This window comes from Peromyscus eremicus, chromosome 3 (assembly GCF_949786415.1).
Source record: "Peromyscus eremicus chromosome 3, PerEre_H2_v1, whole genome shotgun sequence".
Taxonomy (NCBI): domain Eukaryota; kingdom Metazoa; phylum Chordata; class Mammalia; order Rodentia; family Cricetidae; genus Peromyscus; species Peromyscus eremicus.
Window position 1 is genome coordinate 2,844,652 of NC_081418.1, and position 25,932 is coordinate 2,870,583.

The 25,932-nt window shown below is 43.7% G+C and overlaps 1 protein-coding gene across 4 annotated transcripts in view; it reads left to right on the forward strand.

Annotated features, from left to right (window-relative positions):
- Window positions 1-25,476, forward strand: part of Ccdc146 (coiled-coil domain containing 146) — a 154,870-nt gene extending 129,394 nt beyond the window's left edge. For 3 of the 4 annotated variants that reach the window (XM_059257215.1, XM_059257214.1, XM_059257213.1), the window contains 10 exons: window positions 7,714-7,809; window positions 8,670-8,840; window positions 11,981-12,069; window positions 12,159-12,323; window positions 13,567-13,863; window positions 15,652-15,880; window positions 20,215-20,343; window positions 20,832-20,969; window positions 22,941-23,189; window positions 25,267-25,476. In XM_059257215.1, coding sequence (XP_059113198.1) covers window positions 7,714-7,809; window positions 8,670-8,840; window positions 11,981-12,069; window positions 12,159-12,323; window positions 13,567-13,863; window positions 15,652-15,880; window positions 20,215-20,343; window positions 20,832-20,969; window positions 22,941-23,189; window positions 25,267-25,470 — 1,767 coding nt within the window. In that variant the 3' untranslated portion in view covers window positions 25,471-25,476. The remainder of the gene's footprint in view (window positions 1-7,713; window positions 7,810-8,669; window positions 8,841-11,980; window positions 12,070-12,158; window positions 12,324-13,566; window positions 13,864-15,651; window positions 15,881-20,214; window positions 20,344-20,831; window positions 20,970-22,940; window positions 23,190-25,266) is intronic. The other variant, XM_059257216.1, reaches the window with a different exon arrangement.
- Window positions 25,477-25,932: the final 456 nt, after the last annotated feature.

Here is a 25,932-nt window from a genome sequence, read left to right on the forward strand (position 1 = left end):
TACAGTAGCTATGGCTAGTTTCTCACGCATTGAAAATATCTGGAAGAACATTACCCAGCCATTAACAACACCTTCTAGGGAGCAGCACTGGTGGCAAAGCTCAGGCAGGGAAACCTTTTTTTTTTTATTATTTTACACATGTCTATTGCTTGTCTATGATGAATATATTTTTAAAACATGAAATAAAATCCAGTCTAATAATTAAATATGGGGCTGGAGAGATGGCTCAGAGGTTAAGAGCACCGACTGTTCTTCCAGAGGTCCTGAGTTCAATTCCCAGTACCCACATGGTGGCTCACAACCATCTGTAATGAGATCTGGTGCCCTCTTCTATGTACATAATAAATAAATAAATCTTTAAAAAGAATTAAATATATGCAATCTTATAAAACTTGATGACATGCAATTTGGGGATCAAAATTAATCAGAAGTTCCTTAAGTCATCTTCTATTCTGTAACTTTTGACAGACATTTTTCTGCCCTGTCACTGGGGACTTCAGCATGGCTCTAGCATGTTTTCACAGGGACTTCAGCACAGCTCTAGCACGTTTCACTGGGGACTTCAGCATGGCTCTAGCATGTTTTCACAGGGACTTCAGCACAGCTCTAGCATGTTTCACTGGGGACTTCAGCATGGCTCTAGCATGTTTTCACAGGGACTTCAGCACAGCTCTAGCACGTTTCACTGGGGACTTCAGCATGGCTCTAGCATGTTTTCATAGGGACTTCAGCACAGCTCTAGCATGTTTCACTGGGGACTTCAGCATGGCTCTAGCATGTTTTCACAGGGACTTCAGCACAGCTCTAGCATGTTTTCACAGGGACTTCAGCACGGCTCTAGCATGTTTTCATAGGGACTTCAGCACAGCTCTAGCATGTTTTCACAGGGACTTCAGCACAGCTCTAGCATGTTTTCACAGGGACTTCAGCACGGCTCTAGTATGTTTTCACAGGGACTTCAGCACAGCTCTAGCATGTTTCACTGGGGACTTCAGCATGGCTCTAGCATGTTTTCATAGGGACTTCAGCACAGTTCTAGCATGTTTCACTGGGGACTTCAGCATGGCTCTAGCATGTTTTCACAGGGACTTCAGCACGGCTCTAGCATGTTTTCACAGGGACTTCAGCACAGCTCTAGCATGTTTTCATAGGGACTTCAGCACAGCTCTAACATGTTTCATAGGGACTTCAGCACAGCTCTAACATGTTTCATAGGGACTTCAGCACAGCTCTAGCATGTTTTCACAGGGACTTCAGCACAGCTCTAGCACGTTTCACTGGGGACTTCAGCATGGCTCTAGCATGTTTTCACAGGGACTTCAGCACAGCTCTAGCATGTTTCACTGGGGACTTCAGCATGGCTCTAGCATGTTTTCACAGGGACTTCAGCACAGCTCTAGCACGTTTCACTGGGGACTTCAGCATGGCTCTAGCATGTTTTCACAGGGACTTCAGCACAGCTCTAGCATGTTTCACTGGGGACTTCAGCATGGCTCTAGCATGTTTTCACAGGGACTTCAGCACAGCTCTAGCATGTTTTCATAGGGACTTCAGCATGGCTCTAGCATGTTTTCATAGGGACTTCAGCACAGCTCTAGCATGTTTCACTGGGGACTTCAGCATGGCTCTAGCATGTTTTCACAGGGACTTCAGCACAGCTCTAGCATGTTTCACTGGGGACTTCAGCATGGCTCTAGCATGTTTTCATAGGGACTTCAGCACAGCTCTAGCATGTTTCACTGGGGACTTCAGCATGGCTCTAGCATGTTTTCACAGGGACTTCAGCACGGCTCTAGCATGTTTTCACAGGGACTTCAGCACAGCTCTAGCATGTTTTCATAGGGACTTCAGCACAGCTCTAACATGTTTCATAGGGACTTCAGCACAGCTCTAACATGTTTCATAGGGACTTCAGCACAGCTCTAGCATGTTTTCACAGGGACTTCAGCACAGCTCTAGCATGTTTCACTGGGGACTTCAACACGGCTCTAGAATGTTTCACTGGGGACTTCAGCACAGCTCTAGCATGTTTTTATAGGGACCTCAGCATGTTTTGGAGATGACTTTCAGAAGATTTCCTTTCAAAAGACAAATGAGATAGATTTGCAGCCTGGTTTCAGTGAGTTCCAGAAGATTAATGTAGCTTGACTAAACAAGGGAACATTTTATTCACATAATAAAAGGCCCAGACATGGGTACATCAAGTCATTTAATATCACAAAAAAACCCAGAATTCTTTTAGCTCTCTTTTGATCATCCTTACTGTATTTCTTCTTGACGGTCACAAGAAAGTGACCACCAGCTTGGCTGGCTTTGCCATTTTTTAAATATAATATTCATATTACTTCTTGGAGAATTTCATGCAATATATTTTGATCATATTCACCTTCACTCTTCCCTCCAACTCCCCTCATTGTCCTCCCTCCTCCCTCTACTTTGTGTCCTCTGTGTACAGTCTTTGTAGAAGCCCCTGTCCTACAGCAGATATCCTGGTCCTCTGACATTTATGACCTTCTCTGAGCCTCAGCTGTAGGTTGTAGATGTATGGGCTGTGGCTGGGCACTCCTCACTCAGCTGTTCTCTGCACTCTGACCAACTGATGCTTTCCATGATGGTCTCTGTCTGCTGTAAGAAGAGCTTCTTGATCAGGTGAGAGCTGCACTTCTCTGTGGGAGAGTATGTAGTGTGTAGTTAGAAATTATATGGGCTTAGGAAGGTGGCGGCAGTAGGTTCTAATCTAGGTTCCATGACCTCATCAGTCATGAGTAGCCATGTGTTTATAACACCAGGCATGAATCCCCTCCTACTGAGGGGTTAAGTCCAATCAGGTGGCTATGACTACACCCCTGGGATATAAATGCTGCTAATGCACCGTTCACAATATCCTGACGTTCTGGTCATTGTCTGGTTCATAGGCATTATAGCAGGATAAGACTATTGATTGCTTTTCTCCATTGGCAGCTTTTATAGCTCCTTTTGTTACTGTGAGAACTGGTCCTCAGTGAGGAGGCTTCCAGGTCAGTTCCAGCTTGATTCTTCCAATTCCTGTGTCTGAAGTGTGTGGGGTATTCAACAATCGGGTGTTGTTGGTTGTTTTTGTTCTTTTGGGGGGCCCCGCCATCCAGCTCCCAAATAAATCACACACAGAGGCCTATTCTTAACCATAAACACCTGGTCCTAGCTTGGCTTGTTTCTAGCCAGCTTTTCTCAACTTAAATTATCCCGTCTACCTTTTGCCTCTGAGCTTTTCCCCTTCTTACTTCTGTAATCTTACTTTCACTCTTGCTTTGTGGCTGGCTGGGTGACTGGCCCCTTCTTTTCTCACTCCTCCATCCTCTTTCTGTTCTTTCTATTTGTTCTCTCTGCCTGCCAGCTCTGTCTACCCTTTCTCCTGCCTCTTTATTGGCCATTCAGCTCTTTATTAGACAGTCGGGTATTTTAGACAGGCAAAGTAACCCAGCTTCACAGAGTTAAACAAATACAACATAAAAGAATGCAACACATCTTTGCATCACTAAAGAAAATGTTCCAGAGCATAAACAAATGTGATACATCTTAAAATAATATTCTAAAACAATAGGGTCTTACCCCCTTTTTCTGAAAGGCAGCCAAGGTAACAACAATGGCCTATATTGTTTTGTGGAATCTCTTGGACTTCTCTGACCAGCAACTCAAGGGCTTTCCCATGTCTGACACTGGGGTTTTTACTAGATAATCTATGGTTTGGGAGGGAGCATTGTCACCCCAAGTGCTACAACTTGAAGTAAACACACACACACACTGTTGTGCCCAGATCGCACCCCCAGAGAGACCACCGAAGACAAGCATGCCGGAATGCAAAAGCAAGGTTTAATTCTGGATATCCAAAAGCAATAAAGCCTAGGCAGGGATTTCTTCCAACAGATCCAATGCAGTGGAGGCTGGAGGAAGTGCCCACCTCTCTGCAAGCTCAGTTTTTAAAGGGAAAAATCACAAGGTTACATCATTTAGGGGAGCTAGCACAGGTACAATTCTGATTGGCTCGCTTCTAGGGACTTTCTAGAAATCATGGCTTAATCTTACTTCTAAGGGGGTGGTTGCCCACGACCATTTCTCATTGGCTGCCCTCAGGTGGGGACATTTCTATGGTCAGTTACCTACGGAACCAGGGAGAAGACATTCCATAGTCCAGCAGTCATTACCTCATGACTACCTTGTGACTCTGTACTTTTACACTTCCTGGTTTCTGTAATCTGAACTGACTAGTTTCAGTAACTCATGGCCTGTACCTGAAAGGAGAAATCTTAGGCCTTAGTTTTAGGGTGAAAGCATTTTGGTCTTATTTCTAAGATGGCTCATTTTGGTCTCACAACACACACACACACACACACACACACACACACACACACACACACGATACGTAGCTTTATAAAATAGTATGATTCTCTACAGCTTTTTCAAATACCAGTAGTGTCTTCCCTCCCTCTTCCTTCCCTTTCTCTCTGTGTTGCCTCCTCCCCGTCCCCAGGTGAGTCTCCTCCAGTTTTTCCCATTTCCCCTTCCACAGTGACTGTGTCCTACTATTGCCCTCTCCAGAGCTTCTGTTACCCACAACTACCCCAGCCTCTCATCATGGCATGTTTTTTACTTTCCTGATATCTGCATTTACTCCAAGATTCTGAGGTAGGAACTACACATAAGAAAGAACATGTGGTATTGCCTTTCTGGGTCTCAGTTATGTCACTTAGTCTTTTAACATGAAAATAGTTACTTTCCCAGCAGCCCTACCCAGGGGTCTTCCCCATTTCACTGGTTCTCTCTGGCTTGTGTAGTCACCCCTGTAGCAAAGAAGTCTGAGGATTCCTAGATACTTGCAACTTGGAGCAACAATGAAGGTCAGCTAATAAGGTCAAGTTGACATCCAGTGGACTCTGCTAGATAAGGATCTGCTGTGCATCTTATACAAACCATGTTGTATGCAATTCTGCAGAAACTAGAGGCTGAGTTTCATAGACAATTTAACCAGAATGCAAAATACATGTATGAAATGGTCAATGAAGAAAATAAACACACACACACACACACACACACACACACACACACACAGTGTTGGAAAAGCACAAGCCAAAAGTCAAAAATTGAGTGCAAGTCATAATAATGTTGTTTATACTCCAAAACAGTGGAAAGAATTAAAATGTCTGAGACCTCAAACCAGGAAAACCATCTGGGAGCTTTTAGTAGAAAAATTAAGTAAACTCTTGTGATTTTCTGTCATTTTTATAAGATTTCCTGGTCCCAGGTGGCACTGAGGACCAGACTCCCAGCCCTTGGGAGTAGAGAATGGGAAACAGCCCATTTTAGGCCCATCTGCAGCAGAGGATGCTTGTTTCGGGGATGCGGGTCTCCAGCCCAGAGGAGAGGTGGAGCTCTTGCTCATGGTCATCTCATCCTGCCCATGAAGTCTTCCCAATTATTCAAGGCTACATGAGCTTTCCCTTTGCTTTGATCTGCTGTAGCATCATCTGTTCATTAAAAACATGAGTCTTTGTATCATTATATGAATTTCACAAGACCATGTCACATTTTCTGAAGTCCAGTCTGTGCTACTTGACAATTAGCTGTCCATGGTAGGCCATGAGAATTGGGAAGCATTGGGCATCTGAGGGCTATCTGTGGCAGGCGAGGTCATGAGAACCAGGAAGCACCAGGCACCCAAGGGCTGTCCATGGTAGGTGAAGCCGTGAGAATCGGGAAGCACTGGGCACCTGAGGGTACAGATGGTGGTACTGGAGAAGCATTGGCTTACAGAGACGGATAGGGCACCCAAAAATACATATGAGCTACTTTATAAGAACATCTTGAGCCTCAGAAAGATTCTGTTTGGTGACCTTTAACCCACTGAACAGCGCGGCCTTCCCTTCTTGCTGTGTATTATGGCTGGTGTATATGTCTGGTGACTCAAAGTCTGTTGTCACTGGAGGAAGGAACTACATCAGGCTGGACTTGCTGGCTTCCCATATTGTCAAGTAGGGTACTATCACCCCAAGGTGGCCCTTCCACAGCCTTGGATGCCCCCTTCCCTCATTAGCTACTATGTGATTCCTCCTCAGATACTTTCCCCAAAGTATTTTAACACAGGACAAAAGTACAAACTAACACAGCAAAGGTATAATGACGAAAATGTAGGTTTCAATAAAAAGATTAAGAAACTTTTTCTTTTAAGCAAGAATTTTCCATTTACTCATCAAACTATCACATTTAAGTAGCAAGTTATTCTCATTGTTAGCTAATAACTGCTTTTCTTTGGCCTATAGGATTTCATAAATGAGCACAGACTTGATCATTATAATCACTCTCCTGTGAATAGTCAAACATTTGCAGGTTTTTCCGTTCCCGAATCATGAATTTATTGAATACCCAGGGGTCCCAGGGATTTTGCTAAGTCCAGTGTGGGATATCTGAGGGAAAAAGAAAATCTACGTACATTATGCTCTTAGTCTGTTAACTTTATTCCTCTAAGACAAAATTCTATCAGTACAGCTACAGCTCCGTCAGGCGTTCAGGATGAGAATAAACATAGACACACCAAGCTCTTTATCTATCTACTCTATTTCTCTGGGATGAAATCCTGTCTACATAGCTGCAGTTCTGTCCAGTTTCCTCTCATAGTCCTGCTAACGACCAAGCTCTTATGCTTCCAGCCTCATCTTTGTCCTCTGTTTCCTCGTTCTCCATTCCCACTACTTTTTACTCCTGGCGCTCAGAAAACTCTACCCGAGATCTGCCTACCTTCTACGGAACCTCAGTCTTCCTCTCTTTTCTCTTGCCATGCCATTTCTCCAGAAAATGCCTGTCTCTTCTTCCTCTCTGGGGCCACTGGGTTCTCTGCCTCCTCAGGAATGTTCCTTTACCCTACCCTCCACCTTGATATGTAAAAACCTCTTTTGTTCTCAGTCAGTTGCTCTGGAGAACCACTAGGCCTCAAGGTGAGGAGATGGTCTGAGCTTCATTAGCACAGGAAACAAAGCTGAGTCTCCCCCAGCTTGTCTTTGTCTGTGTGACCTTATCCACGTGCTGGCTCCAGCAGAGAAGTTAGTGTCCTGGAAGTTCAGCAGGTCTGAAAACATTTGGGCACCCAAGGATTGCATAGCAGATGACAGCTGAAATATTAAAGGCTGGATAGCACCAAATATTTATAGTAAATGGCTTGCCTCTTGACAGACCCTTGAGCCAGTCAAAGTATAGCTTTAATACACAGCTGAATCTCTATAATATATTCTTGCGGCCCACAAAATGAATTAATGAGGCAGCAGGGTGTGGTGGACAGAGGGTGTGGTGGATAAGAGAGTGTGGTGGTCCGAGGGTGTGGTGGTCAGACAGTGTGGTGCCTACCACACCACTGAGGCAAGTCCATATGTCATTCTCTCCCAAACAATCGAGGAATAAGTAAGATCATGCATGTAAGCCCCACACATTCAACACATTTAGGTGCTGCTCAATATTAAGATTATTTATAAAGGATAAAACATTTGTAGCTAATAAATTGTGTATTTTTGGTAGATCTTCACATTTTACTTCATGTTGGTTTTATAAAAAAATAATCAGAGAAGGAAATTCCTATAAGATCAGGAATCATGATTTGCCTGCCAGTTTCAAAAAGTGTACAGTGGGGTTGAGCATATGGTGTTGAATACTGTTTTCATTACAGCACCTATTTTAAATTCTGACTTTTAGATCGAAGCTATCCCTAAAGATGATCTTCTGCTGCCTGAGAGAAGGAGAGACCTCCACAGGGAAGTGGAATTAGCTAAGAGGAATCTGATTCAGCAGGTTAACTTCACATTCGTTTATACTTCTCTCGCATAATGGAGTATAAAGTTACGTTTTTAAAATGCTCTACAAAGCACATCAAAGAGAGACAGTAGGGGATAGGAAGGGGGTGGGCAGCTGGGAAGGCAGACACTATCACATTGTGTATGTGTAAATGCCACAGTGAAACCCATTCGTGTCTATAATAATATGTACAAATAACAGACATTAATTTTTAAAGTGTGTTGCTAGAGCACCATCTTGCTTGTGCCTATTTCTTCTTTATGGGGAAGTTTACTGAGGACTGAGTGCAGTGCCTCAAACATGCTGGCCAAGTGGTCTATCCCTCCAGAGTACACACATACACACACACACACACACACACACACACACACACACACACATACACACACACACACTCCTTATCTAGCCAAGTGGTCTATCCCTCCTGAGTACACGCACACATGCACTATCCTCATCTTAAAATTCAATCCCCACTGGTTTTTTTCTGAGAAAAAAAAAAAAGAATGTGCTTGAAATGATGATCCTTTTACAGTCTATTAAGATTTCTCAAATAAAAGGCTATTGATTGCATTAAAAGTCAACCTGTTTCATCAATGTCTATTTTCAAATTTCAAACTTTTGTCATTCAAACTGCTGTTGAATATTTAACTATTTTAAGACATGTTTTTAAACCTCTTGTAGTCACTTAAAACCCACTAAGGAAACGGTCAGTCGTGCTGACCCAGGCACTCACTGGTTTGCATCCTTCATGGCTTCGCTCTCTCTGTTGCTAAGCATGAAGGGAAGACAGTGCTGTGTGCTAGCCCTACTCTGGTGCTTCTTCAGAAAATGAGTTCTAATCCTGTGCTTTCCAAAAGAAAACCCTATCCGAAGCTGAGGCAAGGCTGGTGGAACAGCAGATTGCAGACGAGAACAAGCTCTTGAAGGAGCAAGAGAGTATGCGAGACCTGGTATTCAACCTGGGGCGAATGACTCAGATCAAGATTGATGAACGAGAACAAAAGTCTAAGGATTTCCTGAAAGCCCAGGTAACTGCTTTGTTATAACAACTCATCAATTACCACAAAGGTTCAAGGGAGCCTCGTTTCAATTCATCATTAATTAGAAAGCAATGATTCAAAATTTCCTTCAAATTCAGTGACACTAAAGGACACTGAATCATACACTGAAAAATAAAAACAACTCAGGGTTCAGCTTTCAATAATTAGAGGTTAAAAAAAAAATCAAATGGTCAGAGGGTCTGAACACATGACAGTTTCACCAAGAATAAAGTGGCAGCTCTAGGGGCCAGGGCTGCCAGGTGCATAGGCCACAGAGAGAATGTGCAAGTCACACACTCCACCGTGACTTGCCTTGGGACAGCTTAAGAGCAGAGTTTGCTAAGTCATCAGCTGAGCATGCTGCAGACCAGTGCAGGAGACTCTTTGCCTTATCCCATGGTTTTTCCAGACTCCCACAAAGGCCACAAACAACATCATAAAACAGTAGCTAACATTTTAACATTGGAATCAGTTAGTCCACAGAAGGACTGTGTCCAGTTCTTTGTTACAAGTAAATAAAGGCTGGGGAAACAGTTCAAGGCTTGAGTGCCTGCCTGTGTGAGCTTTGATCTCTTGCCAAACGAACAATAAAAGTGTGCATTGTGACATGCATTCAAGAAGTAGTAGACACAGGGGGACAGCAGGTTAAAGTTTAGCCTGAATGACATAGTGATACTGTGTTTCAAAAATTAATAATAATAATAAAAGACTTTAAATATGATATGAATTATTAATAAGGTAGAATTTATGCATTTGTCATGTGACCTGGGCATTGGCTGTTTATAAGTGTAATTTTTTTTCTCATTCTGAGAGGTTATATGGAGGTGGGATTTTTTTCCTCATTCCCCAGAAGGAACTTACCCTTATGCAGCATTTATGGGCACTAATATGAAATAGATTCTGTAGCGAAGATGGAAGGAGAAAGTTATAACCACACAGACCACCATCAATTAACCAACTCCCCAGACACCTCTTTCACTGTTTAATTAGACACATTGACACCTGAGAAGTGAGACGTTCACCATGACTGGCAGACAGAAGAGAAGAGATTTAAGTGCAGCAGAGAGCAGGCGAGGGCAGATGGTGAGGTCCCTCAACCCATCTTGAAGTGGCTGATTTCTATTGCAAAGGCCCAGTGGAGCCCATGGGACCATTGGGCTCATAGAAAACAGATGGCAAAGAGCATAGCTTCTAAGGAATTGGAAAGAGATGGCACAGAAGAGACAAGGATGACCACAGGGGGCAGCTAAGTTCTGAGGTCATCACTACCAAAGTTGGGGTCTGGAGTGGGGTTAGCCAGAACAACGTTTTCAGAAATACCTACTGTGGTTGGAAGCATCTGCCTCTGTGAGACTTCCTGCTCAGAAAATTTCCTTTCTTTTCAGAAATTTTGGATATGCTAGAGGTGTACTTTGTTATTCCAAGAAAAGAACTAGTCTGTTTTACAAAGCAGACAAATTCTGATCAATCCCAATATCTGATCCTTATGTTATCTATATCTATCCTTGTGTTATAAACACAATGATCTACATAAGCTAAACTTCACTACTAAATGAACTTATTCATAATAAAGCACAAGACAGTTCTTTTTGAGATATGGAAATCATGAGGGAGAATATTGTTTGTCCCTTGAGTGTTTCAGTATCATGAATTACCCTTTGAAACACTGGTTGTAGTTAACTGTATTTCCACAAGAAGGCATTCAATCTTATAATTTGCATAATATCTACATCTCTTTTTAAAAACTAAGTAAGGTGCCTGGGGTGGGGATTCCTGTTGACGTTGTTGTCACCCGCAAAGCAGCACAGCTTGTGCTACATCTCACACCTGCTTTATCTTTTCATGTACTTGAAGCTTAGCTTGTCGACTCCCATTTTCAGTGAAAGTTATACAAAATAAAATCATTGTGTATCCATACTGTCTAGGCATCACCAGGCCAAATGATTTTGCTCTGCCTGCCCTGATGGAGGATGACTGAAGCTGCCCCTGCCCCCCACCCAATGCTACCACAGAGACTCTTGCTTTGCATCCCAGAGAAAGGACCCACCAGGCATTTTCTCTCTAAAGAGCATCACTAATACATTCAGCACTTGGTATATTGTTTTTTAGGATCTTGAAGGTATAACTGTTTTCTTTTTAATATACTTATATACAGCTTTACAGCTGGCTTCGACATGGTGCCTGATATAAAGGTAAATACACCCATGAGCACATAGGACACAACTGCACTTTAAACCATTGCTTCGGTCTCACAAAATGCCACCGAGGGTTCAGGTCACGACATTTGTCAGTGCAGGCTACAGTCACTCTTCTCTCATGGTGCCCCAGCTTCCGCACCCTGTCTGTGCAGGCTCCGTTATCCTCTCTGCTTCTTCCTAGATCTTAAGCAACCCTGGGAATCACTTCAGCAGGCCAGGCAGCTCTCGGCTTTCTCCTGTTCTCCCTGTCTGTCCAACCCAGCAGGTTAGGAAAGATTAACAGAGAGAGGTGAATGGAGCAGGGTTCAGCAGAGTACTTTTTTTTTCTTTTCATTTTTCTTTATTAAGAAATTTTCTACTCACTCCACATACCACCCACAGATCCCCCCTCCTCCTCCTCCCACCCTCCAACCCTCCCTCCCAAGACACCCCACATCCCCACATCCCCCAAATCAAGGTCTCCCATGAGGAGTCAGCAGAGCTCAGCACACTGAGCCTAGGCTGGTCCAAGCCCCTTCCCACTGCTCCAAGGCTGAGCAAGGCATCACACCACAGAAGCCTGTCCATGCACCAGGGATGGATTCTAATCCCCCTGCCTGGGTGCCCCCCAAACAGTTTGAGCCAAACAACCGTCTTCCATATCCAGAGGGCCTAGCCCAGTCCCATGGGGGCTCCACAGACACCAGTTCACAGTTCATGGGCTTCCACTAGTGTGGCCGGTCATCTCCAGCAGAGTACTCTTACGTTGTATTTTTTGTTGTTGATTTTGGATTTTCAAGATAGGTTCTTACTATGTATCACAGGCTGATCCTGAATTCATTGCAGTCCTGCTGCCTCAGTTTCCCCAGTGCTGGAATTACAGACAGGAGCCACCACACTTAGATTTCTGGTTGTTTTTCTTTATTTCACACGAAATTTTTTACATTTCAGCAAAAACATTCCAATGTCATTAAGGAAATCAAAGCAAAGGACCTTGAAATCAGACTATACAAGAAGAAAAAATATGAAATTCATCGGAGGTAAAAATTTTTGTCATGATTTATCTATTTGATTAGGGGAAAGGTGTTATTTATTTTCAATTTTAAAAAACCACTTCATGTTTTCACAGACTCAAAGAATTTGCCAAGCTGTATGACACAATTAGAAATGAAAGAAATAAGTTTGTTAACCTCCTTCACAAAGCTCATCAGAAAGTGAATGAAATAAAAGAAAGACACAAAATGTCACTAAATGAACTGGAAATTTTAAGGAACAGTGCTGTCTCTCTAGAAAGGTAAGAATCCTGCCAGCCTGAGTCCTCCCAAAGCCCTGTCTTCGGTGTCTTTGGGACTCTAGAATATCCTGTTGGTCACAGAAGAGGCCAAGGCTTCCAGAAATGGGAAACCCTACTCACACACCCAGCTTCTTGGGTAACAACACAGGCCCTGGGCATGCTTCTTGTTTTCTATCTAAGTGTCACAAATTTTAATGAATGGAAAACTCTAACATAAAACTATGTTTACTATGATGATCTGATGATGTTCATTTGCTCAATTAAGAAAAAAAAGTATGAATCTCATAATCTGCATTTGAAGTTAGAAGCCAAATTACTTCTTAGGTAGCATCCTTGGTTGTAATGCGTGTGGGAAGCTACAGTAGATCCTAAGAGCAACATTTTCTAGACTAAACTCACAGCTCTGGCAGTTACTGTCTGTGGGACCTCGGGCAAGCCACTCTGCTTCTCTGGACTCTTTCCTTATACATAATCCTTGGCATTATTGTATAGGACCTTTTGTTGCTAAATGAGTCCATCTATGTAGTAATTCCAGGAATAACGTTCACCACAGGCCTAGGTCTACTCTTTCACCTCCCTGATTGCCTGAGACTACGTAACTGGATTTTTCTTTTGGCCATTATTGCCTAGTTGACTTTGATAAAGATTTGAAAAGCATGGTTGAAAAAGAGAAATTTCCTACTCAGATTCTTTTTTTTTTTTTTTTTTTTTTTTTCGGTTTTTTGAGACAGGGTTTCTCTGTGTAGCTTTGCGCCTTTCCTGGAACTCACTTGGTAGTCCAGGCTGGCCTCGAACTCACATAGATCCGCTTGGCTCTACCTCCCGAGTGCTGGGATTAAAGACGTGCGCCACCACCGCCCGGCCCTACTCAGATTCTTACTCGAAAGGAAATTAAAATACTACATACAGGCTGTGATTTCATGCAGTGTGTCCCCTGCTCCTAGTCTGAGTCCTTAGGTCCGGTAGGCATTGTCAATAGGACTCCTCTGTCCTCAGAACAGTATCCTGAGCTGACAGCAGCAAAGGCCCCCTTCACAAAAGTGTGTGTCACGGTGGTAGACATAATGACAGTATCCTTGTCTGGCTGGAGGGGGTCCCACAACAAAGCAGTTCACATGAAGTCCCGAAAGCATTGTGTAGTGATGTCATTTCAGAAGACACACTTTTGAGAACTGTTTTTCAAACACCTTCAGTACTTTTGAAGAAAATAATGATCTTCCGCACTGTGCCATTATTTTAAAAGAAAGCTGCAAAACGCCATGCTGAAGCATTCCAACAATGTGACCATCAGGGAGAGCATGCAGAATGACGTGTGCAAAATCACCACTAAACTTCAGGAAATGAAGGAGAAGAAGGAGGCCCAGCTGAACAGCATGGACAGGCTGGCCAGCATGATCACCATGATTGAAGAGGAGATGGTGCAGCTGCGCAAAAAGTATGAGAAGGCCGTGCAGCGTCGGAACGAAAGGTACGGATCGCCAATGGCTTGGGCTGTGCAAAAAAAAAAGTATGGGAAGGCCGTGCAGTGTCGGAACGAAAGGTACGGATCGCCAATGGCTTGGGCTGTGCAAAAAAAAAAAAAAAAAAAAAAAGTATGAGAAGGCCGTGCAGCATCAGAATGAAAGGTATGGATCGCCAATGGCTTGGGCTGAGCGCCCAGGGAGCCTACTGAGGTGGAGCCATTTTCTTTACTCTTGGGAGGGAGCTGTGTGTTCTTCACAAAAAAACAAGACAGGCTGTCTGTGGAAGAGAAGTAAAAAGGAGGGTTTGGGGCATTTGAAGATCAGAGTCTCTGAGACTGTAGGACAACAGTTCTCAACCTTGCTGATGCTGTGACCCTTTAGTGCAGTTCCGCATGATGTGCTGGCCCCAACCAGAAAATCATTTTGTTGCTGCTTCATAACTGTAATTTTGCTACTGTGATGAATCATAATGCAAACATCTGCTATTTTATATTCAGGATATCTGAAATGTGACCCCCAGAGGGGTCATGGCATGGTTGAGAACCACTGCTCTAGGATAACAATGAATTTTTTCTGCATCAACTGATGTGAGTCAGTCTTGGTGACAACTATCCATTTGGGCAGCATTTAGCCTCTCCATAAGTAACTAAGGCTTAGAGAGAGGCCTATTTTTTCCAGCCTGCAGGCATGTTATTAACAGTGTGACTCTTTCAACAGTCCCACCCCACCACAGTTGCTTGTGTTATGAGAAATTGGTAGATGGGATGACTGAGTCCTGAAATAATTTAAATTTCATGAGATCTGTGTGTTATTTCTTGTAAAGCAGTGGAGTGCTAGCCCCTGAGGAGACGGAGTGTTAACTCCTTGCTGTTGGCTTTTGTCATCAAGGGAATTTGATAAAAAGCAGCTTTGACAGAAAAACCAATCAGGCAGAATGGAGTGCTAAGGTCAGCCAGGTTCAACCGCAGGCACACTATTGGAGGGAAGGGGAGATTTAGGAAAATTAAAGGTAGCAGTTGTAGTAATGGATATACAGGAGCTGTGGGAAGATCGTTAGGGTCCCTGACAAACAGAACTCTTTCAAAGGGCTAATAAATGTTATCTGGGTTAAAGCAAAAACAAAGACACACACACACACACACACACACACACACACACACACACAAAACAAAAACAAAAACAAAAACAAAAACAAAAACAAAAAAACAACCCAAATCCTATTTGGCTCCTGGCACAAGCCACAGCTTATGGATAAATAGAGTGTTCCTAGGCCTTGGTCAAGCTGCTGGGAGGAAAAAATTCTCACTTTGTTTCTGTCCAGTGGCTTGCTCTCAAGGAGGGGTATTCCCATTGCACCTGCCAGCGTGGTCAGAAAGGGCAGGTTACTTACTGGGAACCAGCACCAGGAACACTCACTTTTCAGAGAGCCTATGGGCCTGGCAGCTCACTCCAGAATCATGTTCCTGGGACCATTGCCTGGGGCTTCTGAGCCTTGCTTGGCAAGTCTGGATCCCCAAAAAAGATGTGCAGAAAATCAGGCTTGAGTTTTGTTTTGTTCACATGTTGAGAGTGACCTCCCCTACCCTGGGAAACCTTCAGAGCTCATCAAGCCACTGTGGCCATCCTGTGGCCATCCTGTGGCCATCCTGCTGCACAACTGGCTGTGAATGGAGATGCCAACACTCTTATCCCCAGGGAGATCCAGTGTGCAGAGCTTAACTAGCAATCCACTGGGACATGAAACTATGTTCTGAAATTCTGTTGTGTTGATGTGTGTCGTGAGCCCAAAGCCAGAGGGAACCACAGTAACTAGGAAACAGAGGCCTCAGCACCCACTTACACCCCTGCTCTGAATTTGACCATAGTGGTGTTCAGCTGATAGAGCGTGAGGAAGAAGTGTGCATTTTTTATGAAAAAATAAATATCCAAGAGAAGATGAAACTTCATGGGGATGTGGAAATCCACATCCTGGACGAAAAAATCCGATTCCTGAGACTGAAGATTGCCGAGAAGCAAAGGCAGATTTGTGTGACACAGAAATTACTGCCGACCAAGAGGGCCCTTGATGCTGACCTGGCCGTGCTCCAGATCCAGGTGGGTGAGTGGTCAGGGGCACGTGCCCCAAGCCGTTGGCTTGTCTTTTCCTCTTGTTAGTTTGTAGATGATGTGGGTTCTTGTGTGGAAGCCAAGCTACATCACTGCTGGTTACTACAAGTTCTATGATGTTTGAACAAGCTTTGAATGCTCCTCCAGGATGGGGTTTGGGAATCTGAGCTATACAGCTTTTTTTCCTCATGAAGCATTGTCTATGCTGCTTGGAATCTGGGCCATCCCAGGATTTAGCCCTCCTTCATCATTCCTATAGCTCCGTCCAGAGAAATCTAGGCTCTCGATACCTGCAGCCTACTTTTGGCATTGATGTTGCGGAGACCACCAGGGTACAACATTTAGTCTTTCTAGCTTGTGGAGGCAGGCTCTTGTAGCCTTTGTTGTCTGATACTCCTATATAGCCCAGGCTAGTTTCAGACGCGTTGCAACCTCCCTGCCTCAGCCTGCTGAGTACGGAGATGACAGGAAATGCCACCACCGTGAGCCTGATGCTCAGTGGAGGAATGACAATCCTAGAACTACCACTTCTCAGTCTGCAGTCACACACAGCAGGTTCTTCACTAACCTCTGTGGTTCCCAACAACAAAGACGACTATGTGGACAGAAGCCTACTTTCTTCACATGGAATGATAATTTTATGAAATATAAAAAGTTGGACCAACGTATTTGTGACCTACACTTTTCCCCTCTGTCTCAAGGTTGCAGGAACAAATTCTACCCTGTATTTTAAAGTACCACCCTTGCTTTGGGATTTTTTTTCTGGTTATTAAATTAAGGTGTGTTCAGTTCATTAAAGTAGAAAAGGAACAAAATGTTGAAGAAAAAAATCTTTTCCCAAGAATAATTAATAAAATAGTCAGAAATCAGAGAGCAAGCCTCCTCTTTCAGCATACATTTAACTTCAGTTTTTCACTTAACTTCATGCAAAGGATTTGTGGAATTGTATACAGGGTCTGCTTCCATACTTGAATGCATTGGGATAGTTAAACTTTATACAGATGACAGATAGCATCTTTCAGCTTGTGCAACTTCATCACGGTCATTTATAGCAATGCTAGCCTGATTTTTAGCCATAATTGCTCCCATTTAGATCAATTGACTAGATTGCTCCCACCAAGGCTCAGGAACAATCTCCCCATTATTCCCTGGCTCTGACTCCAGCTTCCAAAAATGGTCAGCCTGTACGCAGTACCTGCTCCATTTTTGTGTTCTGTCAGGGTAGACTACAGATGGCTGTTCTCCTCAGTCTACACAACACCATGTATGCAAAGCCCCTGACAGATTTTACTGAATATTTTTGAGAGCAGTGTGTGAGGCTACATTCCAGAAATGCAAAGAACTCCATGTTAGTCCTCAGCAAACCGTACTCCTCCAAGTTCTCTGGGGCCACCCCATCATGGTGCAGGGCTCTCCAGGTGCTCTGTGTTTCATGGCTCATCTTTCCAGCTTTCCCATTCCACTTGCTTGGGACCTCACCATCCGATAGTGTAACTCAGTGACTGCACTTAGCACGCTCCGTTCTACAGAATAATTTGGCCTTCTCTAGCTCTTTCCCAATATACAGCTTCAGGTTTGTCTTTGCCCATGAGGAACTCCAGGATGTCTACAAGGAACTTTAACAAGCTGTCAAACAGACCAGATTCCCCATTACATAAGCATGTTTTTCAGGTTAGCTGCAAGTCAAGACTGACATCCACAGACAAAGCTAATTGTTCTTCTACCATTTATTGCACTTGGTTGATGTGTCTACTAAAGTTCTTCCTCTTTTTCATTTTTTATATATCTATTGAAGAAACTTGGTCCAACATATCACATTACAGGCATGAGTATACGCTCTATTTATGCAACAATGGAGAAACTGGAAACTCAGTGGACACATATAAGAGAGATGGGAACATTTTATATGAGAAATGATACTGTAGTTAAATTTTATCTTAAATTCTTATGTGTTAAATTGAGTTTGGTGGTGCATATTTGTAATCCCAGCACCTGAAAGGGTGAAGCAGGAGAATTCCTAGGACTTTGTGGTCAGCTGAGGCTACATACACAATAAGACCCTGTATCAGACAAAAAAAAAAAAAAAAAAAAAAAAAGGAAGCCAGTTTCCTCAGAGACACCCAGATGAACGTGGATGATGTGCGGGATTGACGCTAAAGTGGTCCCGCAGGTATGTGGAGGAAGTGGCAGAGGGGATGAAACAAGAAAGCTGTGCTGGGAGTTGTCAGAGCTGAGAGACAAGCGTGCGTGTGAAAGGTCACCACATTATCCTCTCTTTCCTGAGTTTTTGACATTTACATAATTCAGAAGCTTTAATTGTAAGAAATTACTCATTCTTAGAAATAATCAGCTACCCACTGTGAACTAAGAATTCAGTTTTTTTAACAAAAAAAAATTTATTAAGATATTTTCTATTGATTTTACATACCAACCACAGATTCCCCTGTCCTCCCCCACAATCCACCCCTCATTCCCACCTCCTCCAAGGCAAGAATTCAGTTTTAACAAGAGGGAACGATTATGTATTAATTCTGTGTCTTGGCTGCATGTAGACCTGTGGACCATACACAGGCTTGGGAGCAGGTATGTCAAGAGCCACCCATTCACTTTCAAACTGCGCTGGGAAGATGGTGTGAAAGGCCAAGCTCGGGCTGGCCACACTTGTACTCTGTCTCCAGGGTTCTTGACGAATCCTGGTTTCAGCTTTCGCTGCCCCATTTGTCTTGTTTTCCCGTTTTACGTCATTTTCAGATTGCTTTTTTCTTTTTGGTTATTTTGAAACAGCTTTTAACTGTCCAACAGACGAATCCCAAGGGTTACCATGAATCATGTTCTCCTGGACCTTGTAGGAACAGCCCCATTTTAGGAGTCCTGGAAATCTCATGAGCTATTATAAGACACAAGAACATTGTTTTTATAAGGAAAGTGAAAATATTCCCTTAAATTCCCAGTGGGAAATGTAATTGGAGGCATTAGTTTGCTTTTGTTTTAGGTCTATTTTGTTTAATAGGTCTGAGCATGTTGGCTGCATGTATGTATGTATATACAACATGCACACCTGGTGCCCACAGAGATCAGAGGAGGGCAGCAGATGCCCCGGAACTAGAGTTACAGATGGTTGTGAGCTGCCACATGGGTGCTGGGAACCAAACCCAGGTTCTCTGCAGGCGCACCCAGTGTTCTTAACTGCTGAGGCATCTGTCCAGCCCTCTAGAGACACTGGTTTTGATAAGAAAGTATCATATTTATTTCTTAGTTTCCTAATTAAAAAACTAAGGAAACATTAAGAGGTGTCACTAATAATTTCTGTCACTATTTTTAAATGGCACCTGTTAAAATTCAGATTGTAGAGAAGAATACTATCAATTAAAATTCTGTAGTTCTGTGTCACTCCTGGGTGTGGTCTAAAGCACCAAAGTTGTGCTTCTCAACCCTCCTAACGCTGCGGCCCTTCAATACAGTTCCTCATTTGTGCTGACCCCAACCATAAAGTTATTTTCATTGCTACTTCATAACTGGAATTTTTTTTTTTTTTTTTTTTTTTTTTTGGTTTTTCAAGACAGGGTTTCTCTGTGTAGCTTTGTGCCTTTCCTGGAACTCACTTGGTAGCCCAGGCTGGCCTCGAACTCTCAGTTCCTAAGCACATTGGAAATACGTGTTTTCCAGTGGCCGTGACCCAGAGGTTGAGAACCACAGTACTAATGTCTATTGTTTCACCTCATGGGATCAAGCCTCACCTTTGCTATCTGCCAACTGAGGAACCAAAAGTTCCTGAAAAGCAGCCACACAATGGTGAGGAAGCTGGAAGCAAGGCCTTTGGATTATCACTGTGCTCACATCTCCCCTTTTAAAACTAAGTGTGACTATTGTTCTTATTATCTCTATTCACCTCCATGTCTCAGTGATTCAACAGCTAGAATCTATTCAAAGGCATTTTAACAAAAAATACACAAGTGGCTGAGGCTGTTGCTCACAGAGTACATGTTGGGTTGGCCCTACAGTTGACTTCCTTCTTTGGGATGCCATTGAGGCCGCTGGCAACAAAGGAATTCAACTTGAAGCAGCACAGTTACTTCCGGTTCTTAACCACACAGCACCCCAAGAAGGTCACACACAATTGGAAGCAACAGAAGGGCTTCTAGGAATTCAGCCTTCTCTCTAGAGACAGACAGACAGACAGACACTGCCTTCCCGTGCAGGGTCTATTCCACACACCATCTGTATAGTTCCACAAATGAGCTAAAGATCTTGCCTACATAATTTGAAGATTTACTAAGCTAGAGAGTTTAATTTACAGCTAATGTGTGTTTCTTGTTTAATAGTTTTCCCAGTGTGCAGATAAAATCAAAGACCTGGAGAAACGGTTTGTAAATCCTGACAGTGAGGGCAGAATCCGCTTCATTCCGGGGAAAGACCCGACTGAAAAAGAAATGATCAAGAAATTAGACATGGTAAGTGCTCTTGTTTAAACGTGCATCTTTTTGCTCACGGATACTGCAGCACTGTCTCCCTCTGTGCTGACAGACCCAACCTTCATTACTCTAGCCACAGCTGCTCCCTAGTTTTAATGTAGTTCTAAATCCTTTGATTCAGATATTTACCCAAAGAAGTAAAGACTCAGTAGTTTGATCATTCAAAGGCACCATTCTCTCCTAGCCAAATTTTGACTTCTTGAATGAATAAGTTAATTTGCCATGTGGGAACATCTGGAAAGAATAGCATTGTGGGTACCATAAAGAGCCAGAGGGCCATAGTCCACCCAGGGCGGAAGAGTTGCCACAGTGTCTCTTGACATGGTCCAGTTCCAGGGAGTTTTCAGAGGTATTTTCCCAACTAAGGGAACAATGTGTCTCTATTGTGGGGTGGAGGACAGACTGAGAATGGAGACTGAATTCGTAAGTCATTTTTTAACTCCTGCTGAAATTGTTTCCAACTGTAGCTGGAACTTCAGCTGGCCAAGAAGGAGGAGAAGTTACTGGAGAAGGATTTCATCTATGAGCAGGTGTCCCAGCTCACAAACAGACTCAGAGGCAAAACACAATCTTGCAAGGAGGACACGCTGCTCTTAGCCAAGAAGGTCTGCCTGAGGGAATCCACCTCCCTGCCCTCCCTCTCTCCAGGCCCCAACTTCTGCTATCTCCTCTCATTTTTCACTCTGAATTTGTTGAGAAACACTAGAGAGATGAAGTTTTATTAGTCTAGAAATATAGCAAAATGTAAATATTAGTCTAAAACGAGCTTCGGTCTAATCCCTGAGTAAATCCACTTCACCGGAAGGAAGCCTAAGCTTCTCAAGGACAGTACTTAAGTTTTATTTAGCAAGAGAACTTCTCAAACAGAACAGTTATTATCTTTGCAGTTTGTGTACAAACCCTTTCTATTTCTTTCTGAGCAGAAAGCCTCCCTTTTCCAGTGGTCTGAGTAGGAATTGCTCCAATGCAGAATTCAGCCAGAACCCACAGATGGAATGGGACAATTGAGGAACAGCAGCCACACAATTCCAGGCTGACTGCTAGGGGAGAAACTACTAAAAGCAACAGCTAGCAGGAGGCAGGCTGGTGACTAAAAGTGACAGGCTCATACCATACACTGTAGAGGATGGTGCACTGGCCTGGCTTCTGTGGGACCTTTGAGCATTCTCCAGAAGAGGGTTTTAACACTCGGCAGTAGCTGCTGAATACTTGCTATGTACTGTCCCACCATTCCTGAGGCAGACACAGAGAGAGAAGGAGCACACTCTCTTAGCGGCGTGAGAAAGGGGAACAGGTGAAGGCGACTGGGTCTACATCCACACCACCCTGAGTCCACCTGTCCTGTCTGATAAGGGTGAAGGGTTGCTACATCCCAGACCAGGCTCCAGACGGTAGGGACACTTCCCTCCTCTTTTAGTTTCTAAGTGTCTTGCATATAATAGACACTAGAAAAACGATCCTGAGTAAACAAGCAAACGTTCTAGAGACAGTTTTGCCAAGTTGTATTGGAAACTACTGTGAAAATTCACCTTAAAAAGTGTTGAAAACACCATTTTCATGTGGCCTTTGCATTTCTGCACTGGGAAGCCCAGGGGCAGTAGTATATACAATTTGGCCTCATAAAGAAATGAGAAGATCTATTTAAGCCAATGAGCTTCGTCTGAACTAACACCCTCTCCCATGTCTCCTTCCTTTCCTTTGCACAAAGAATGCCCCTCTCTTGAGAGAAAGTCGCTTTTTCATTGAGAGACAATTTTTCAAAGCTGATAGCAGAGTCTCTGGAAATTACTTGTAATACTAGAGAAACAGAGTGGCCAGAAGGGCCCCCAAACGGCTGCAAAGGCTCAAACTGATAAGCCTGTATTATCGTTTGAGCCAGAGCTTACAAGTAGGCCAGAACTCAGGCGTCAAGAACACCCCCTCTCCTCCTTATAAACAAGCACTAAGCCACCCCTCAGTGCTCTCCATCCCGGAAGCTAGGAAGGAGATAAACCTTTCTTTTCATTTCTTTCCTTGCTTTTTCTTTTTCATACAACAGACATGTTGGGTTCTGTCCTGGTTAGTCTTGTCAGTGTGACACAACCTGTGGTCACTTGTGAAGAAGGAACGTCCACTGCCCAGATCAGATGGGCCTTGGCCATATCAATGAAAGAATGTCTTGATTGATGTTGATGTTGGGGGCCTAGCCCTCTGTGGGCGGTGCCATCCCTAGACAGTTAGGTGTGGGCTGTGTAAGAAAGCTAGCTGAGCATGACCCAAGTCATGCTCAGTGTCAGAGAATGAGCCAATAGGCAGTATTACTCTGTGGCTTTTGCTTGAATTCTTGCCCTGACTTCCCCAATAGTGGAAGTATGTGCCAAAGGCCCTTTCCTCCACAAGGCTCTTTCGGTCGTTGTTTTATGACGGCAACAGAAAAGTGAGTAGAACAGGTTCAAGCCCTGGATTTTCTATGAATTCCAGCCAATCCCTACTCCTCCAGGGAAGACTGCCCATACCAGGTAGCCAACAGTCTGCTGTTTTCTCCACATCCTCGTGGACTATCTATACCTACTAAACCTTCGGCTCTTCAATTCTAGATGAATGGATACCAAAAAAGGATCAAAGACGCTACTGAGAAAATGATGGCTCTTGTTGCTGAGTTGTCCATGACACAAGCCCTGACCATTGAACTCCAAAAGGAGGTGAGAGAGAAAGAAGAATTCATCTTCTCCTGCAGTTCCAGGATAGAGAAGGGCCTGCCACTCAACAGAGAGATCGAGAAGGACTGGCTGAAGGTGCTTCGAGATGAAGAAATGTATGCCTTTGCCACCGCCGAGAAATCTCGGGTAAGTGTTGACCCCGTACTGCACAGTGCGCCAAGAGAGGTCGCCTTCATAGTCTGTCCTCTCATGATACAGTGGATGACTCCTTATCTCAAAGGCTTGGTCAGAAAGATGTTTCCAACTTCCTATGATTTTCATGAGATATTTAGGGCCCACATCTAAATCCCAGATTCACTCATTTCATTTAAACCTCATACACATGGGCTGATTTTTATACAATATTTTAGTATGTTTATATTTTGACTGCACTCATAATATGACATCAGGTATGGAATAATCTACTTGTGCCATCATATCAATCCTCAAAGAGTTTGAAACATTTTGGAACTCAGGGTTTTATATTAGGCAAGCTCAACCTGTATATGAAATTTTCCCACTCTAACACACATAGTCTGAATGATTAGTAGAAAAGAGTTTGGTGTGTGGAAAAGACTTTGTACTAGTAGTCCAAAGCACTGCCTTCTCTCTGAAGAACGCCGACAAGCATCAAGTCCCATCCCAGCCATACCCTGGACTGTCATGACTGAACACTGTGGCCTCTCTCAGCATGACTATGACCATTCTAACACTGGCTTTACCTATAACATGGCTTTGTCTTTCCTCAAATACTTGCTCACACCACACTGGACCATGTCCCTCACAGCACACCTATGTCCATATATCGTGGCCTCCACAGCCATATTGTGGTTACTACAGCCTTCTACAGAACCACACCTGGTATGTATCATAGACCTCCATGCTACCCCTTTCTCCTTCCCAGCAACCAAGGTCTTGGTCAGTCATGGAAGCCACCAGCACGTCTGGTTTCCTGTTCATCCATCTAATTCCATGATCTCTCAATAGTTTTAAGGTTAGAACGAGGCATCTCTTCCATAGATGACCACATCATGGAGATACAGTTTGCTTAGACTGTCACATGAATGGTTCTGCAAAGATCATGTTCCACTTTCTAATCCAAGACTTTAGAAGGTACACACACATAGTAGGAACACCTGAGCATGGGGTCTGACTTGTAACTTCTGTACTAGCTGGGATCATCCTTCTAGGGCACTCAGGGCTCCCCTGTCATGTCCCTCAGCCTTTCTCTACCACACAGTTCACTTTAGTGCTGTAGGGAGTTGTTTTCCATAAACACTGGCAGAACTTTGAGGACCCTGAGATCAAACCACACTGCTTGCCACTCCTTCTGACGCCAGTTCTCATCATTTCTGTATTAATATTTGCTCCCCAGTGGCAGAGGAAAAGTGTTACTCCTTTTGTCAAAAATGTGGAAATAATAAAGAGCTCAGTGACAGACAGTGAGTTAGAGGACAGTGCATGTGGAACCCACCGAGCAGTTTCTGACCCACACTAAGCCCCAGCCAGCATCAGCAAGATGCTTGAGCTGTGCCCACACCCTTTCAGATGACAGGCGACAGAGGTGGGGGTGGGCTTCACACTCCTGTACTCATTCCCTCTGGTGGGTGTCGTGGAGTATTAGTTTAAGATGTCTTACATTCTTTTACACTGTGGAACATTTGCTTAATGATGCAAAGACGTGTTGCATTCTTTTTGCTGCATTTGTTTAACTCTGTGAAGCTGTGTTTCTTTGCCTGTCTAAAACACCTGATTGGTCTAATAAAGAGCTGAAGAGCTGCCTAGCCAGAGCTAGGCAGGAGAGAGAAACAGGCAGGGCTGCCAGGCAGAGGAAATAAATAGGAGAAGAAGAAAGAGGAGGAGTGAGAAAAGGAGAAGGAGAGGAGTATGCCAGGGACCAACCACACAGCCACACAGCCAGCCATGGAGTAAGAAGGAAAACAAGATATTTAGAATAAAGAGAGGTAAAAAGCCCAGAGGCAAAAGGTAGACGGGATAATTTAAGTTAAGAAAAGCTGGCTAGAAATAAGCCAAGCTATTTTAAGTAATAATAAGCCTCCGTGTATTTATTTCGGAGCTGGGTGGTGGGCCCCCAAGGAGTAAAAATAAAAACTGACCACAGGTGAGTGTCAGCCAGCAGAGCCTACAGCTGCTCTTTCGGGACCCAAGGGGAAGTAAGTTCAGTGCTCTCAGAAAACTGAAATGAAAACACCTCCCTTTGCAGGAGTACATGGAAACAGATTACCGGCAGCTGCCCAATGGGGTTCACACAACTGCAGAGCAGCGTCCCAATGCCTACATGCCTGAAGCAGAAACCACGCTTCCTCTGCCCAAACCATACGGTGCGCTGGCTCCATTTAAGCCCTCTGAAACTGGAGCCAACAGGAGGCACATAAGGAAACCTGCTGTAAAGCCCATTGAAATCTAAACATGGGAACCAATCCAGGCTTCTCGAGAGAAGACTTCAGCCAGGCTTCATACCTACAGTCGAGAATGAGCATCATGGCACTAATCCTGCTATCAGTTAGGTACAGTCAGCAACAGAGTGGGCCATGATTTCCGCGTACGTTCACCAACTACTTCCTGCTGTCTGACGTTAAATGGTGCAGACTACAGTTATATCTAAGTGTATTTTCATTGCTCATGTGTTCCTTTTTCACTGTTTATATTGACTATGCTTCAGGAATGTACAGTACACAAGATGCTGTAAAATTACAAAATAAATGGCTTCTCAGAGAAGTACGGAAATTAGAGTGAAAACAGGTCCTCATTTATGTGTCCGTGATGTGACTTCCGGAGAGGGAAACTAGCCCAAGTGACACATGGCACAGTCCTCTTTGCAGCAGCACTTGAAGTCCATATAAAGGGCAATGGTGAAGCTTGCCTCTCA